This window comes from Nothobranchius furzeri, chromosome 10, assembly GCF_043380555.1.
Source record: "Nothobranchius furzeri strain GRZ-AD chromosome 10, NfurGRZ-RIMD1, whole genome shotgun sequence".
Taxonomy (NCBI): Eukaryota; Metazoa; Chordata; class Actinopteri; order Cyprinodontiformes; family Nothobranchiidae; genus Nothobranchius; species Nothobranchius furzeri.
Window position 1 is genome coordinate 62339762 of NC_091750.1, and position 15489 is coordinate 62355250.

General features: G+C 41.5%; 1 protein-coding gene across 1 annotated transcript in view; it reads left to right on the forward strand.

The window, feature by feature from the left end:
• The window catches only part of ubl3a (ubiquitin-like 3a), a 46794-nt gene that overhangs the window by 22151 nt on the left and 9154 nt on the right, over positions 1–15489 (forward strand). Inside the window, exon 2 of the mRNA XM_015961617.3 lies at positions 12108–12216. Within this exon, the coding sequence (XP_015817103.1) occupies positions 12108–12216 (109 nt within the window). The remainder of the gene's footprint in view (positions 1–12107; positions 12217–15489) is intronic.

Below are 15489 nucleotides of genomic sequence, written 5' to 3' on the forward strand. Positions count from 1 at the left end.
AGTTCTCTCTTTCAGATGGATGCTATTTTTTGTGTCACTTCTAGATTTTAAGTTTTAGTTTGGTGGTTTTCTACAATGTTCATGCACTCTGTTTTTAGTGTACCGTTCTTTATCTTTTTTGGTCTACAAACATGTGAAAGGTCTGGACTTTTGTTGGAGCTCTATTTTAGATCAGTTTGAGCAGATAGATGCTACAGGCATTTTCCCTTATTCTAAGAAGGATTTTTAGATGTTGGAGAGTAATTGAACCGGTCGATCTACGTTCCTACCCTCACCTATGGTCATGAGGTTTGGGTAGTGACCGAAAGAACGAGGTTGCGGATACAAGCGGCCGAAATGAGTTTTCTCCGCAGGGTGGCTGGGTTTTCCTTTAGAGATAGGATGAGAATCTTGGTCATCCGGGAGGGGCTCATAGTAGATCTGTTGCTCCTCCACATCAAGAGGAGCCAGATGAGGTGGCCAGGGCATCTGATTAGGATACCTCGTGGACACCTCCCTGGTGAGGTTGTCTGTGTACATCCAAACGGGAGGAGACCAAAAGGGAGACCCAGGACACGTTGGAGGGACTATGTCTCTCACCTGGCTAGGGAACACCTTGGGACTCGTTCTGAAGAGCTGACCGAAGTGTCTGGGGAGAGGAAAGTCTGGGCCTCTCGACTTAGGCTGCCCCCCCCCCCCCCCCCCGTGACCCGAAACTGGATACGCGGAAGAAAATGGTTGGATGGCGTAATTGCCCTTTATGCGGAGCATAGCTTTGTGTTTGATTAAAAATACCTGGAAAGTGGTGACACGAACTCTTATCACTGATGGTTTTTATCTGACTTTGTGAGATTGGCCCAACAGCAGCGAGCAGACCAGTGAGCTACGTTGTTGACTGTTGGTTGAAGGATTTTCAGTGTAAAATCCTGTTGAGTCGAAGTTTACTTTAGTTTTATGAGTATGATGATTTGTTCTCTTTAATGTCCAAACTGAGTGGTTTTCAGAGGCTCAAGAAAAACAAACCTGCAGGTTTCCAAGGCTTCAAGGATTTAGGGGCAAAAAGGACGATTAAAGAAAATATTTATGATGGAAAACCAGGCCAGTCAAGTAGAACAATATGAAAAATCACTTTTCAAATGCACCTTTATATATTTATTTTTTTTGAAGCCTCAATCAAGTCACATTTCAGATGTCAAGAAATTTTTTTTGCTGTTGTTGAAATGTGAAACAGACCTCAATCCAGTCTGAGCAGTGAAACGTGGATATGGAGCAGCATGTCTGTGGCACGCCTCAGTAGAATGTTTTCTTGTCTAACACACCCAGTATAGGATAAACTGTTGTGATTGGGCCACAAGGTAAAGGCCAGGTGGAAGTCCGTCTGAAGGAGGACGACCAAACAGAAACCAGCAGTACAAACTTTCACTACTTTTTACCTTCTTCACAAACAGTCAGTGAATCCGTCAGTTAGCTTCTTTTCCTTCGTCATCCTCTTGTCTTTTTGCTCTGTAAACATTTTTTTCAAGATGACTGGCAGAAGAAAGACAATGTCATGAAAACAGGGTATCCGCGGGTCCTTAAAAAGTCTTAAATTTGCTTTTCCAAATTTAAGGCCTTAAAAATCCTTAAAAATGACAAATAATCCTTAAATACAGTCTCCAGAGGTCTTAAATTACCAAAGACCCAATAAACAAGATTATTTTATTTCTGTAAAATTTTCATGAATTTCCAGTTAGTGTTCAGCATTTTTTGTGTATGTTGTTGGCATAAGCAGAACTGTACACATTCAGCTGGTTGTGAAAGGGGGCTATTTTTAGAGCACATTAGCTGGTTAAGCTAGTGGGAGCTTGCGCCATGGGGAAGTGCAAGTTTTATGGTAACTGGATGGCTAATCCCACGTTCGCGGCGTGGTTAGCACCGGTTCCAGGCAATAGCTGGAAATTATAGTTGAAATTAAATTTTAAAAATAGCTTAAATTTGGTCAAAGTGACCTTAAAAAAGGTCTTAAAAAGTCTTAAATTTGACTCCCTTAAATCTGCAGATACCCTGTGAAAAGCAGCACTAACAGTTTCCAAAGAAAGGATAAGAGGCTGTTGGATCAGAAAGTTTTGTTCGAATCTGGGGCCCTGTCCACACATAGCCGGGGATCTGCCAAAACGTAGATATTTTTCTACGTTTTGGCCTGTCATCCACACAAAAACGGAGTTTTTTCACATGAAAACGGATCTTTTTAAAAACTCCGGCCAAAGTGAAGATCTGCGTTTTCTCTGTTTTGGGTGTCTGCGTGTGGACAGACAGAACCGGAGTTTTAAGGTCCGCAACGTCACTTTCCGCGACAAAAAAATGCTGACATCACGTGTGCGACCTGTGTTTACACTAGCCGACAGCATGAATGCCCGAGCTGCGCTCGCTTTATCAATTGTCCAAGCGCTTTTTGCTTGTTTGTTTTTGCAAGCGGAAATAATGCTCCTTGCGGAAGACCACAGATGAAGGACGAGGTTAAGATGGGGGAAGTACTGCCGCCTACAGGTCTGGCATGTCCTTAACAACGTATTTATCCGGGTACGTGTGGACAGAGGTTTTTTTTTTAAACGAGGTGGTGTGGATGCAAGTTTTTGGAGGGGCGGATATTCGTTTTAAAAAAAAACGGCTACGTGTGGACTAGGCCTGGGAATGACGTCAACTTGTGTTCCAGCTCTAAGCTGGAAAAGTTGGAAGATTTTAATGTCATGCAACACAATCCAATAACAACAGATTTCTCTGTGTTTAATGCATTAAGACACTTAAAGCAACATGTTCACCAATAAAAGTTGTATAGTATTTAAGTCAGTTAAGTGTCCCTTATTCTGGACTCGTAGTACAATCTCACAGGTGGCAAAAATGAAATAATACAAATAAAATAAAAGAGGAACAATACAACATAGGAGAATATGATGGAGAATAATAACGAAGAAAAACAAGGGACACCAACTTAACTTAAGTCCACATAGATATTGTAATAATGCAACTATTAGCATTTTTTATGCATGAGGCAGACAAATTGGAGTGCAGGAAAATAACAGGAAGTAGATGAAAGTCAGAGGAGGAGCAGGATATCGGGATGTGACGAAGATATGTGATATGAAGCAGAGTAATGCAGAACAATGATGTTACACTAGAGAATCTCAAAGACTGAGTGATGGTGCAAAACTCTTTTGATTACATGCTTAACAATATACATGTTAGTCTTTGAATGAAAACTTTTAGTGGAGGGTCTTGTTGCTTTTGAGGCTGCTAAAAAATGTAAACATAATCTGACACTATTTCTACCTAAATATTAGCTCTCTGTGATGCAGGATGTGAGAAAGAAGCCCCAGAAAGTGTCTGATACAGGTCAGTGATGTTTTCTCTCACCACCTCCCTTAAAGTGGAGGATCTCTTTAATGATTAATGACCCGACAAGAGTCTGAACAGGAAGACCGGTCGTATTTTACGGTCACCAAGGTGGCTGCTCACTTCATTCAGGAACAAGGAGATGCAGGAGAGGAAGCTGTGCTGTGATTTGTTCCAACACCAGCAAGGCCACGAGTCTGGTAGGAGCAAACATAACCACCTGAATTGGGTATCACAAGCGGGACAAGGCACACACACTTTAAATAATCCTAGAAATGTGTTAAGTCAAATATATAAATTTGGTAAACACAAGCTCTGACAGGACGTCTGCTCAGTGCCCGTATAGAAACAAATGGGACAAAATGGCCCAGATGACTAACTGGCTTTGTGGTTAACACAAGTGTTGGCATGGCAACCAGTAGAGCAGGACTGTAGGCACATTCAGCAGGATCAGAGTAGACCTTGACCACTCAGACTGCTTGGCTGAAGGAGAAAAACAACATTTTGTCTCTAATATTTGAATAAAATCATCTTTGTAGTAAAGATAATGATGGGTCGCTCTTACTGTCTATAGATTATATATAAATGAAATTATTGTTCTTCAGCTTTCATCCTTAAATATTTCACCTGTTCTGAGTTCATGGAAACAACCGGTGTGTGTTTCAGGCTTTGGGAGAAGTAGGTCAAGGAGCAGCCATGGCCCTCTAGCGATTGTGTTCTCCCTGAATAGTCTCTGGGTCAAGGTGCTTCTGTTGTTTCTCGCCTGTCGTGCAAGTTTCTGTTTCCAGTGTGGATGACCTCAATAACCCTCCCTGTGCACGTGTTTAGATTTTCTCATCATGGAACGATGGAATGATGTCGGGATTGTTTTTGTTTGGCTTGAACGCATTGCCGGTGAAAATCTTCACAAACATTAAATGTACTTCTGCCAACTTTCTAAATACAAGAGACTATCTGAAGGCTTCCATTTTTAATGATGGCAGAGGCTATTCTTAATTAACTATAAACTATAACCATAAAATTTGTGTCTTGATTTGCTAAAATTCTGATTAAAAGTAGGGATGGCTATTTAAAGCAAAAATAGTTTCAGTTCAGCTGAGATGAATGAAGCTACCATTGTAATGATTTACTTAATCTCTTTCATTATAGCAAGGGGTAATTCTTAGCAGATGCTTAAGGATTATTTCCCTTCTCTTGGTTTTGATGGAAATATGATTATTTTCATTTGATCAAGATGAAGACTCGTGGTCAAAATAGATAATTTAGCTCCTCAGATGGAAAAGAAGCGGCAGGGATGCCCGGTGTTGGTTTTTGCTAGCTCTGCTAGCAGGTAAAATGTGTGCTCCTTCATTTTTACCCTCCTCCTCATCCTTTCAAACAAACTCACGACAGATGAAAACATTGTTTTGGCCAGGTGTTGGGCTAAAGAAATGGTGATGAACCCACTTAGCACATTACCGCTACCAGGTGGTTATTTGTTTAACAGTGTGTTAGTTCCAGTATTAACGTGTCAGACATTTCTTCTCTTTTTCAGTCACTTTAGCTGAAATATACTGCTGCTGGTGTTCTTTCAAGTCTCAGAATAGTTCATTTACAAATCATGTTTGCTAAAGAAACACAAGCTACATAAAGTAAACATGCAAGTCGATGGAGTAATGCACTGCCAGACGTTAACACTGCAACTGTGAGATTACACATTCTTGCCCAGGGCTTTGCTTCTTCTATCATTCTTTCACCATTCAGCCGCTGTTGCATAACTGCTTTGTGTGCAGGGCCCCACAAAGGAAACAACACACACAAACAAACAAGCAAACAAAGGAAAACTGTAATGACGTGGTAAATGGGCTATTCCACTTATCAAAAGACTAAAATTTCCCACGAGCTAGCTCACAATTTAAAGTTTTGTGGAAGAGAAGCTATAATAATCATTGGTGCTCTAAAAACACTCCTATTAGTGTGTTTTTAATTAAAGGAAGCAGTGGCATCTCAGTTTCATTTATTTTCCAGCTTGGATGAACACTAGTAGTGGCTCCTGTTTCTTCTGCAGAATCGATAAGAGCCTGCAGTTTTACGTACTTATGAACCTGGATGAATGCCTCTCAAGTTGGCACCTTTTCTCCATTTTTTTTATTTCTGCCCGTGTTTGTTCCCACTTCATCAACCCAGCCCCAACAACACAGCTTCATTATGTCTGCAGTTCATGTTTATTAAAACGTGTTAGCAGACGCATATCGGTGCCAGAAAGGAGCATTTAAATGTAATTACTAACAAAAAACAGCCGCATGTAAATCCCGTAAGGCTGTGTTGCTGAGTTTACAGTCTGCAAATGCTATGCACGAGTCAATGCCGGCTGGCTTTTGAAAGCTGCTGGCTCATTTTTAACAGACTACAATCTAACTGATCGCCTGCCTCCTCTCAAATTCATTCATACAGTTAGAAATCCTCACCAGCACCTAGGGGTGGGCAATATAAACGATACAAGGTAGAAACGATATAAAATTGGGTAATGATAGTTTTTGGCTATATCGCAATACCGCGATATCGCGATAACACGTGACATCACTAAAGCTTGGTTTATGCTTCTCCGTCAGCTCCGCAAGGGACAGACACACACAGATTGACAGAAGCGTTTTGCTCTCATACTTCTCCGTCTTCTGGAGAGTGTTGCAAAGCAATTGCCCGGCAGGACAACAGAGGGCGTAGCGCTGTTCTGTGGTATCCTGTCATGTATCGGTCCAAGATAGTGTGTTTATATTGTGTTTTTTGTGTATATAAGAGACTTAACACAGACATATTTGTCTCTCATTCTCCCACCGCTTCATGCGCTCCCCACCTCTAAACCCACGTTTCCTGTCATTTCCGTCCACAAATAAAACGCTTGCTGCGCATCTTTTCACTCCTCCAGTCACGGGAGGATGAAACGTTCATATTTTTAGTTTTTTCGCGAGATATTTTTCAAGCTTCTCCGTGTCTGCCGCTAGTTATCCTCGGCTCTCTTTGCAATGGCGGCGCTGTAAACAACAGCGGCGTCCTGACCAATCACAAGCTTGCGTAATCCGTCTCGTTCGACGGATGTTTAAAAAAGTGGGCTCGACTCCGTACGTACTTGTGTGCCTGCCGGATCCCTACGCAAGGACGGATAATGGCGTTGCGTGTCTCCGCACTGACGCAGACGGAGAAGCATAAATCAGGCTTAAGATGTGCACCCTGCTGACATTGGGGCAACACAATGGCAGTGACTGCAAGCATGGAGTGGGTGGAGGAGGAGGCCTGTATACCTCAAGTGGCATATATTTGCCACATGAGGATATTTAAACACATGTCATTTTGACATATATAAACAGAGGAAAAAATATATCACAATATATATCGTTACCGCACATGCTTCAGAATATATCGCAATATAGATTTAAGGCCAAATCGCCCAGCCCTACCAGCAGCAGAGTCTAACCCCTCTGCACATCTAAAACGGCTCTAATGCAGTCCCACAGGAAGGCTTCCCACTCTGTAATTTGTTGACTGCTGCAGAGGGTCTAAAGAGCAGCAGTACACTTAAAAGCACTTGTAAACACAAGCGCACATAAACATTTGCGCGCACGCACACACACACACACACACACACACACACACACACGCACACACACACACACACACACTGACACACACACACACACACACACACACACACACACACACTGACACAATCTGCTGCCTGAGAAGGAGCTGAGACCTGTAGTCGGGATGGAATAATTATGGGTGGCGTTGAATTTCCTGCTCTCCTCGTGCAAATAGTGTTTAGCCAAAAGTTTTTGCTTCACATGTTTGCACCGCAGCCGTATGCAGCAGCAGCAGGGTTGGTTTATTATGGATATTTCCACATCCTCACAGTGCAGCACTTGCTGTTCCTTATTCTTGGAAGGGCTATTAAACCGCCACACATCGTATTTGGTGAATATTGGCATTTTGGCTGTAGATGTGTGTGATGCACGTTAAACTGTGAAGTGGTGTCATCACCGATACCAGGAGCTTCTGGATTTGTTGGAAATTCAATGTTCAAATTGAATATACTTCCTTGAGCTGCAGTGAAACCTCATTACCGGCCTTTTTACTGAAGAGAATCCAGGAAGGAGGCATCGTGACCCTCAGGGAGGGAGAAAGGGAAGGAAGGGAGGAAGAACAGCACGAGAGGAGACAATATATTCAGGAAGGGCCTGAATCAAAGGTAATGAAGAAAAGAAGGAAAAGGCAGCCGCTTGAATAGTCTGGATAGACCCTTAAATAGCATTTCAAGTCTTTAGTTGTTTTTTTTCCAAGTAAAGGCATGTTTTCTGATTGAATGCCCTGTGTGTCTAACAGATCTTGTCATGTATTTCTTTTGCTATTGTCAAGTAACCCTTAGCATCTGAAATTGTCCTTAGCATCTGAAATTGTCCTCCAATTTAGGTGTTCCCATTCATTCTGTGTTATAAAGGGGAATAGAAAGAGAAAAAGTTTTGGCAAATAAAGGAATCAAAGACAGATGGAGAAGATGAGATGCTGTGCGTAATTGCAGATTGGTGCTGCACAGGCTGGTGGGAGGAGTTAGTCTGCGGCTGTCATGTTGAACCAAGGACAGCTCTGTGCTTCTTGGTATTCTGACCTTGTGCTTTTCTCTACTTTTGCTGTGAAGACACAGATGCTGCCTGAATGGGATGAAGAGAGAGTTGAGTGAGAGGGCACAGAGATCGCTGCAAGGAGGGGAAGCCAGTGTGATACGATGAGAGAAGTGGGCTGGTGGGCTTCTACCTAGTAGATGTTATCAGGTTAAGGCACCCACACCTGTCTGTAACCATGGTGACACCATGGTTACAGACAGGTGTTCAGCCAGGAAGAAGCAATACTGTATTTGTGTCAGGGGGCTTCTGAGTTTGTTTCTTATGTCTGTTGGTGACTCGAGTTTAACACCATTCTGACGTTCTGCAAAGTGCAGCTTCATTCAAACATCCTGTATGTTTAAAGTGTGACTTTTCCAAGTGATGCTCGTCTGTCCAATCAATGACAGTGGGCTATATATTCACGCAGGTGATGTTTAGAATATTTGTGGATGTGACACACACTGAACGCAGCGATCCACTAATCATGACTGCTCTTAATCAAGTGGTGAAAGCAGACCGTTAGGGGTCCTAAAGTGAAAGATATTTATTTATTTCTTCGGCTATTTAATGGGTGAGTAACACCTAAATCAACTTTCTTTTGCTGATAACCAGTATAAATGAGTGTCTTAATAGTGCTGTAAAGTTCCATCAATCATCATCACATACAGTGGTGAAATTACGTCTCAGCATTTAACTCATTCCCGTGGGGAGCGGTGAGCTGCAGCAGTAGCCATGCTCGGGAACTATTAACCTCCCAAACCAACCCCTTAAAGCTGAGTGTCAAGCGGGGAGGCATTGGGTCTCTTTGGTATGACCCAACTGGGTATGAACCCTGACTTCCCAATCCCAGGGCAGAAACTCATGTGTAGTCATTAGTTTGGCAGTTTCTGTGTTTGCTCTTCTCCTGAGCAGTCATTCTGCTCTGTGTGTGTGTGCGCGCGCGCACGTGTGCATGTGTGTGTGCATGCGTGCGTGCGTATCCGCGCACTTAACGTTAACTGGTAATGACTTGTTTTTCCGACTGGGGTTGAGGGGCGTGCTGACAATCACTGCCTTAGTGCTGCCCTTTCGGGCTGCCAGGCGATAACCTCTTTTAGGCACATTTTTCTAACAGGAAGTGCGGGTTAAATAAGTTTCCACCCATGGTGTGACTCGGCCATTAATGCGTCAATCAACAATATACTACACCGTAATTGGTTTGAGCTACATGCCAAAATAGGGAGCCACACTTTTGGCCTGTTCGCCAATAGTCTTGCCTCAGCAGATAAGTTGTTGATCAAAATTCGGAAGCTAATATTAAAATGCCAACAGGAGTTATGCTGAGAAAGGAGAGGCTTTCTGCTGTATTGTTTGTTGGATTGTGGATGCAACACTTGTTGTGAACTACCTTTTTATTAAAGTACTATTACTGGACCTTTGTGGATGTAAAAAGGCAGCAATTTGTGGATTTGAACGGTGAGACATTAGTTTGAATATCCAAGTGGTTTGACAAAAGCTTTTACTGTGTACAGTTAAGCTTGTGTCCTTGATTGGTGTATATCTTTGGAATCAAAGGGATTCAAACTTTTTATTGATGTGTATGTAGATAGTGTCGCTAAAGAAACGCTGATCTGATCTGGTAGTATGTTGTGTACCATCTGCGAGACAAGTTCATAGGCATAAAAATATTGTTCTTAAAAATAAAATAAAAAACTGTGAATGGCCCAATTTATCCTTGACTGTCGATAATTTTGTCCATTTGCCCAGCCTTAAATACAACCATGTTTCTCGACCTGAATCAGATGCTATCTGTGTTTTCCCTTCATTCTGTCCTGACCAAGCCAGCAGAGGAGATGGAAGTGTGTGTACAGTGATCCCTCGCTACTTTGCGGTTCGTTTATCGCGGATTCACGACTTCGCGGATTTTTTCTTTGGAGCCTTATTCAAGGGAAATTCACCGATTCGCGGTATTTTTCTATGCGAAATATCAAGAAATTCCTGGTTTTTTTTTTCATCAATTTCATCATAAAATGCACTTTTTGTAATAAAACTATTAAAAAAAACAAGTAAAATTACAGTACTATGTAAAGGGAGGGTTTTAAAAGTCTGAATACTGAATATGTACCTGTTAAATAAATACTGTAAATATGGTGTCCCTACTTCGCGGATTTTCACCTATCGCGGCCAGGTCTGGAACGCATCTACCACGATAAACGAGGGATCACTGTACCTGTTTTGGGAGACAGAATAGCTTTCAGTCATTTCTCAGTCTTAATACCTTATTTTTTATGTATTGAGCTAAAATCAAAATTGAGATCAAGTCTGAAACAAGCTTATGGTTGTTAATTGACCCAAGGCTGTAATCTGTAGGGCTCCTATGTATTGATTCTCCATGGCGATTGGTCACTGGAGAGCAGCAGATACTCTGTTTTAATCCTCTGTGTGGGTTTGTTTATGTCTCTGTATGCCTTGTCCGTGCTTAAACCTATAATCTGATTTGGTAACTTGTTTAGAGAGAGCTCTGTTTCAATCCCTTGGTGTTAGCCCCGTTACGTCACTGCAGCCATCTCTAAGCAAAAGTATATGATTTCTGCAAACACATGCATCTATCGCTGAGCAGAAGGGGCTTGGTGGGGCCGGGGCGTGTAGAGGTTAGACCTCAGCACATGGAGACACATTAGAAGCAATCACACACATGCTTTTGCCATGTGTGTACCGTAGGCTTGCCACATAGATGGTAAGCGGAGGCAAACGTACACCACAGCCTGCTGCCACGACTTTTTAAGACTCACAGCATGACTAAATGGAATGATAAGAGGAATATTAATCTACATCCTGATAAGAGGTGGTTTAATTACCATGCAGATTTATACCTCAACACTGATTGACCCAGTCTGTACTTCTAGCTGTCAAAAATAGTCTATAAAGATGTGTCACTCTTGACCATGTGTACCCCTTTAATGTTAAACTAAACAAACAACCCCATGTTATTTTAGTTGTGCCCAAACATAGATCTTTGAAATGTAAAATGTTTCATCTTTATGTTTATGTTCCCAAAAAGCATGCTATATCCTTATCCTACACCCATGTTCAAAGTCACATTTCTGTACATGAGTCTGACCTTTGACCCCTGTCAGGAACTTCCCCTGTGGGAGCAACGGTGTCGTGTTAGTAGTCATTTTTATTAGATTTTCTGTCAGCACCGACAACCCGAGTTAGCCATTTGTGGAAGTTTTCACATTGAGACGAGCTTCAGATTTTAGTGTTTCATGATCAATCTTTGGATTTGTTGATCTTACAGAGGAGCGCCATCTTTTCCCATAACTTTGATAAATAAGTTCACATCTAATGTAATGCTCTATTCCAGTTTGATACATTACTCTAAAAGATGCATTAAATTGTAACGAAATAAATAGATTTTGTAAATTGTTTGTTTACAAAAAATTGGTCAAAGTGAGATATAAAAGCAAAAAAAAAAAAAAATCAAATTTTTAAAGCATATTTTGCTTCTGATTTAAAAAGCCTTCAGGCTTCTCTCAGAAAGCACACACTGATCAGCCATAACAAAATGACCACTCTGATTATGCTACTGAACTCGCCATCTAGAGGTTTCTGGCTTGGGTTTTTGTGGCTCAAGCAGTCCCAAAGCTGTTTTTAAGACATGCTGATGTTTTTTCTCTTTCTTTTTTTGTGGGCCTCATTAGTGGCTCTTTAAATACTCCCCTAGTGTAGAAATAGAGGACATGGTTGATCTGAAGGACATCTATCCATGCAAATTTCACCAGCATGTATGGTGTTATTTGCATTTAAGACAATGAAATGTCTACTGTTTGGTTTTGGTGAGAACCCGGCAAATTCCCAATAGAGGAGAAAAACTGCAACCCAAAGTTTAAATAAATCCAGCAGTGAGAGAAAACAGAGGAGGAAGTTGGAGAGACAGATGGGAGTTGATCCAGTGGAAGGATGTTCCACAGGGTCTTCATATCCTCCTGTTTCCTATTAAAAAGCTTGACTTGAACCTTAAACTGTTCCTGATCCAGCCATTTAAAAATGTGGTTACTGTTTTCTAGTTCCCTTTTCGTGTGCACACATTTGAGTTTCACCTTACATGCTAAAAGATCGCTTGTCTTGTGTGCTGTGTTGCAGATAAATCTTCGAATTATTCTAATCAGCGGGAAGACAAAAGAATTCCTTTTCTCTCCCGACGACTCTGCAGCAGACATTGCCAAACATGTTTATGACAACTGGCCCATGGGTGAGTAGCTTCCAATGGATTCTGGTGTAATGTCAAAGATCTGGAATGATGCGACCATTTTACACTGCAGAAGTTCTGAGCTGTTTATATTTTTCCACAGGGTTCTTTGGTTTTGCAGAGTAGATGTTTTTCACAGGTTTTTGAATATTTTATAAACAAAATCGACCTGTAATGGCCTACAAATCATTCAGGTGTTTGAAAAAGAGAGGTTTTCAGTATTAGAGCAAAATAAGACATTTGTAATAGGATTTTTTAGGAATATTCTACTAAGGGTAAGTCACAAAGAATCAAATATTTCCAGTTTTGAGATAACCATATTCAGTTATCAACCACCGATTTTGCATCATGAAGTTATTTCTGATCCTAGTAGGTGGGTCATGTCTTTTTCGTAACTTTTACAAAGTTGCCGTTCACTGTAAAAATGGATAAAAAGCAAACGGGTCTCAAAATATGCCTATGTGGTGCTAAAATGTACTTTTGTAGTAGAAGAACTGTAAAATATTTAAGGTTTTTATAGTTGAGGTAAATAAATCAGAGTAAAGCGTGTTTTTTTGACACGTTGATAAAATGTCTAAAAATAATTGAACATGCGCAATTGCTAAAAAAAAATTAATTTTATGTATATAAATTAAGGGGGCCCAACCCTGGTCCTAGAGGGCTACCACAAAGCCTGTTTTCATTGTTATCCTGCTCCAACAGCAGCTCATCAAGAACTACAGAAATCTGTTGATCAACTACTGATTAAATTCAGGTGTGTTGAGACAGAAAACATTTTACAGATACTAACACACATTCAGACTAAAAGCTCATTTGTGAGCTCCATCAAACCACACATGTACAGTGTTTCCCCCTAGGAATTTTTCCAGCTGTGGTGGTGGTGGTGGTGGTGGGGGGGGAATACAGTGAACGTTATAATAAAGTAAAATTTTCTAGTGCTGAGAGGAGACAACCCATAGAAGCACTGATTTGATCTCATTTCAGAGAAAAATAGAACGGCTCAGATGCACCTAATAAATAAAATTACTAACAAACGCAGGAATCTGTTTCTTTGCTTCATTGTTCTGGTGCTGAAAATATCACTAATGCAGATCAAAGGAGATACACAGATGAATGCACCTTATTGTTTGGAAATTAGTGGGTGTGGTTTACATCAATACATTATTTTAAGTCTGAAATTGATATGGATTGATCAGAAGTTGCTATGTGTATTGTTTATTTGAAAACTATTTACAGAGCAGCCTCAGAATTGAGATTAAATATTTTTGATCGCAATAGTAAAGGAACTATTACAGAACAAGTTTTTCAGTAAAATCAGAACATTATTATTTAAGTGCATGAATTAATGCATCTGAACTCATGCAGTAGGAACTAGGAAATATTAAATACTAGAACCATTTTATTTTAATTTGATTAAACTGATTTTTTTCCTAACGTTGTTGGCATTTTTCCCACACACAGTTAAACAAAACAATGTTGACTGAGGTGTGTGTAAGAGAGAGAGGGGGAGAGAGATAAAATAATAATAAAAAAAAAAACCAGACCGGAGCAGAGGAAGTGACAGACGCATGCACAAGCCGTTTTCAGCTCTGTCTTGTCAAATGCACCACGTACATTACGAAAAAAGTAACTTCAAATATTCAGCCGAAAAAGAGGCGAGCTGAAGAAAACCTAGGGAGCACTGAAGAAACATGAGCAAAAGTGAAGCAAGCACAGAGAGATCTGTTACTGTGTGCATGTGTGCATGTGTGTGTGTGTGTGTGTGCGCGCGTGGATGGGCCGGACGGACAGAGCTCCCGGCTGCAATTTTGAGTGTAGGGAGGGACGGGCGCTCTATGTGACTGGCCAATCACAGAGCGTGAAGACAGTCAGTTACCCAAGGAGGATTTTCCTTCAGCACGATTACAAATATTTACGAGTTTTACTCATTTCATGCTCGTATTTGTCAAAAATGCTTTATCCGTTCTGGATACTAGTCTGAAATGAGTATCCGGCTCATCCCCAGCTGTAACCGCCTCCTCCTTGCTGCCTGCCGGCTGTGATCGCAAGCAACAACAGAGTAGCTCCCGCTGCTTCTTTGGGAAACGGCGCAAAAAAAATCAATAAAACTTGGGATCTTGTAGGCGTGGCGCTGGGATTTCAGCCGTGGCGGGTCGCCACGGCTACGCCTATGTAGGGGAAACACTGATGTATGTTTGTGGAACAGGTGTGTTGAAGTAGATGAATCTCTAAATTTTAGTTTCCTCTTATTCAACACACTTGATTTTAATCAACAGGTGAAAAACAGGCTTCTGTCATATGATCAAAGATGGCGTGGCCCGAGCGGCAGCCAGGTACAGCAGCCCTTGCTTCTTTACTCCTTTTTTATTCTTTGCTTGTTTGGTGTCATGTGTTTTTAATTCTCTTAATGCGGGCATATGTTCCCTCAACTGCACGATCCACAGGATTACTTATTGTTGTTTGTGTTCATTTTTTTTTTACTGTTTTTTGAACTTGTTGGAAACACACTGGGAAATTCCTCCACCACCATCCATGGATCTAATGTTTACACCAGGGATCAGCTGTTGGCGCTGCGGACACAGTCCCTCTTCTCCACAGAAAAGCCGGTTCTGCCCCCAGAATTAAGGAGGAAACGAAGAGGCTGCAGAGTGGGACGTAAGCTCCAGGAGAGGAAATGGAAATAAAAACCATATTTACCCTCCGTGATTATGGGAAATGTCTGTACTCTGCCCAATAAGATTAACGAGCTCACAGCGCTGACAAAGACTGCCGCGGGATTTCAGACCGTGTAGCCTGATGCTTTTTACGGAAACGTGCATGAATGAGTTTGAGGTTTCCCTGGAAGGATTTAAACTCACGCGGGCCTACAGAAGCTCGCCCGCTCTGACCACAATCTCATTCATCTGATCCCCGACTATACGCTCAGGATGACTAGGGAGCCACCTCAGAAAAAAATGTGAAAATGTGGACTGAGGGAACTACAGAAATGCTGAGAGACTGTTTCCAAACCACAGGCTGGAAGACACTCTACAGCGCTCATAGTGATGACTTTGACAGCCTGACCCACTGTGTTACTGATTATGTGAACTTCTGTGTAGAGGACATCATCCCAACTCGAAGACTGAGGCGTTTCTCAAATAATAAACCCTGGTTGACCCCTGAGCTGAAATCCCTGCTGAACAATACAAAAAAAGCTTTTATTGCTGGTGACAAAGAGGAGCTGAGAAGAGTCCAGAAGGAGCTTAAATATAAGATCAGATGGGCAAAAGACATCTA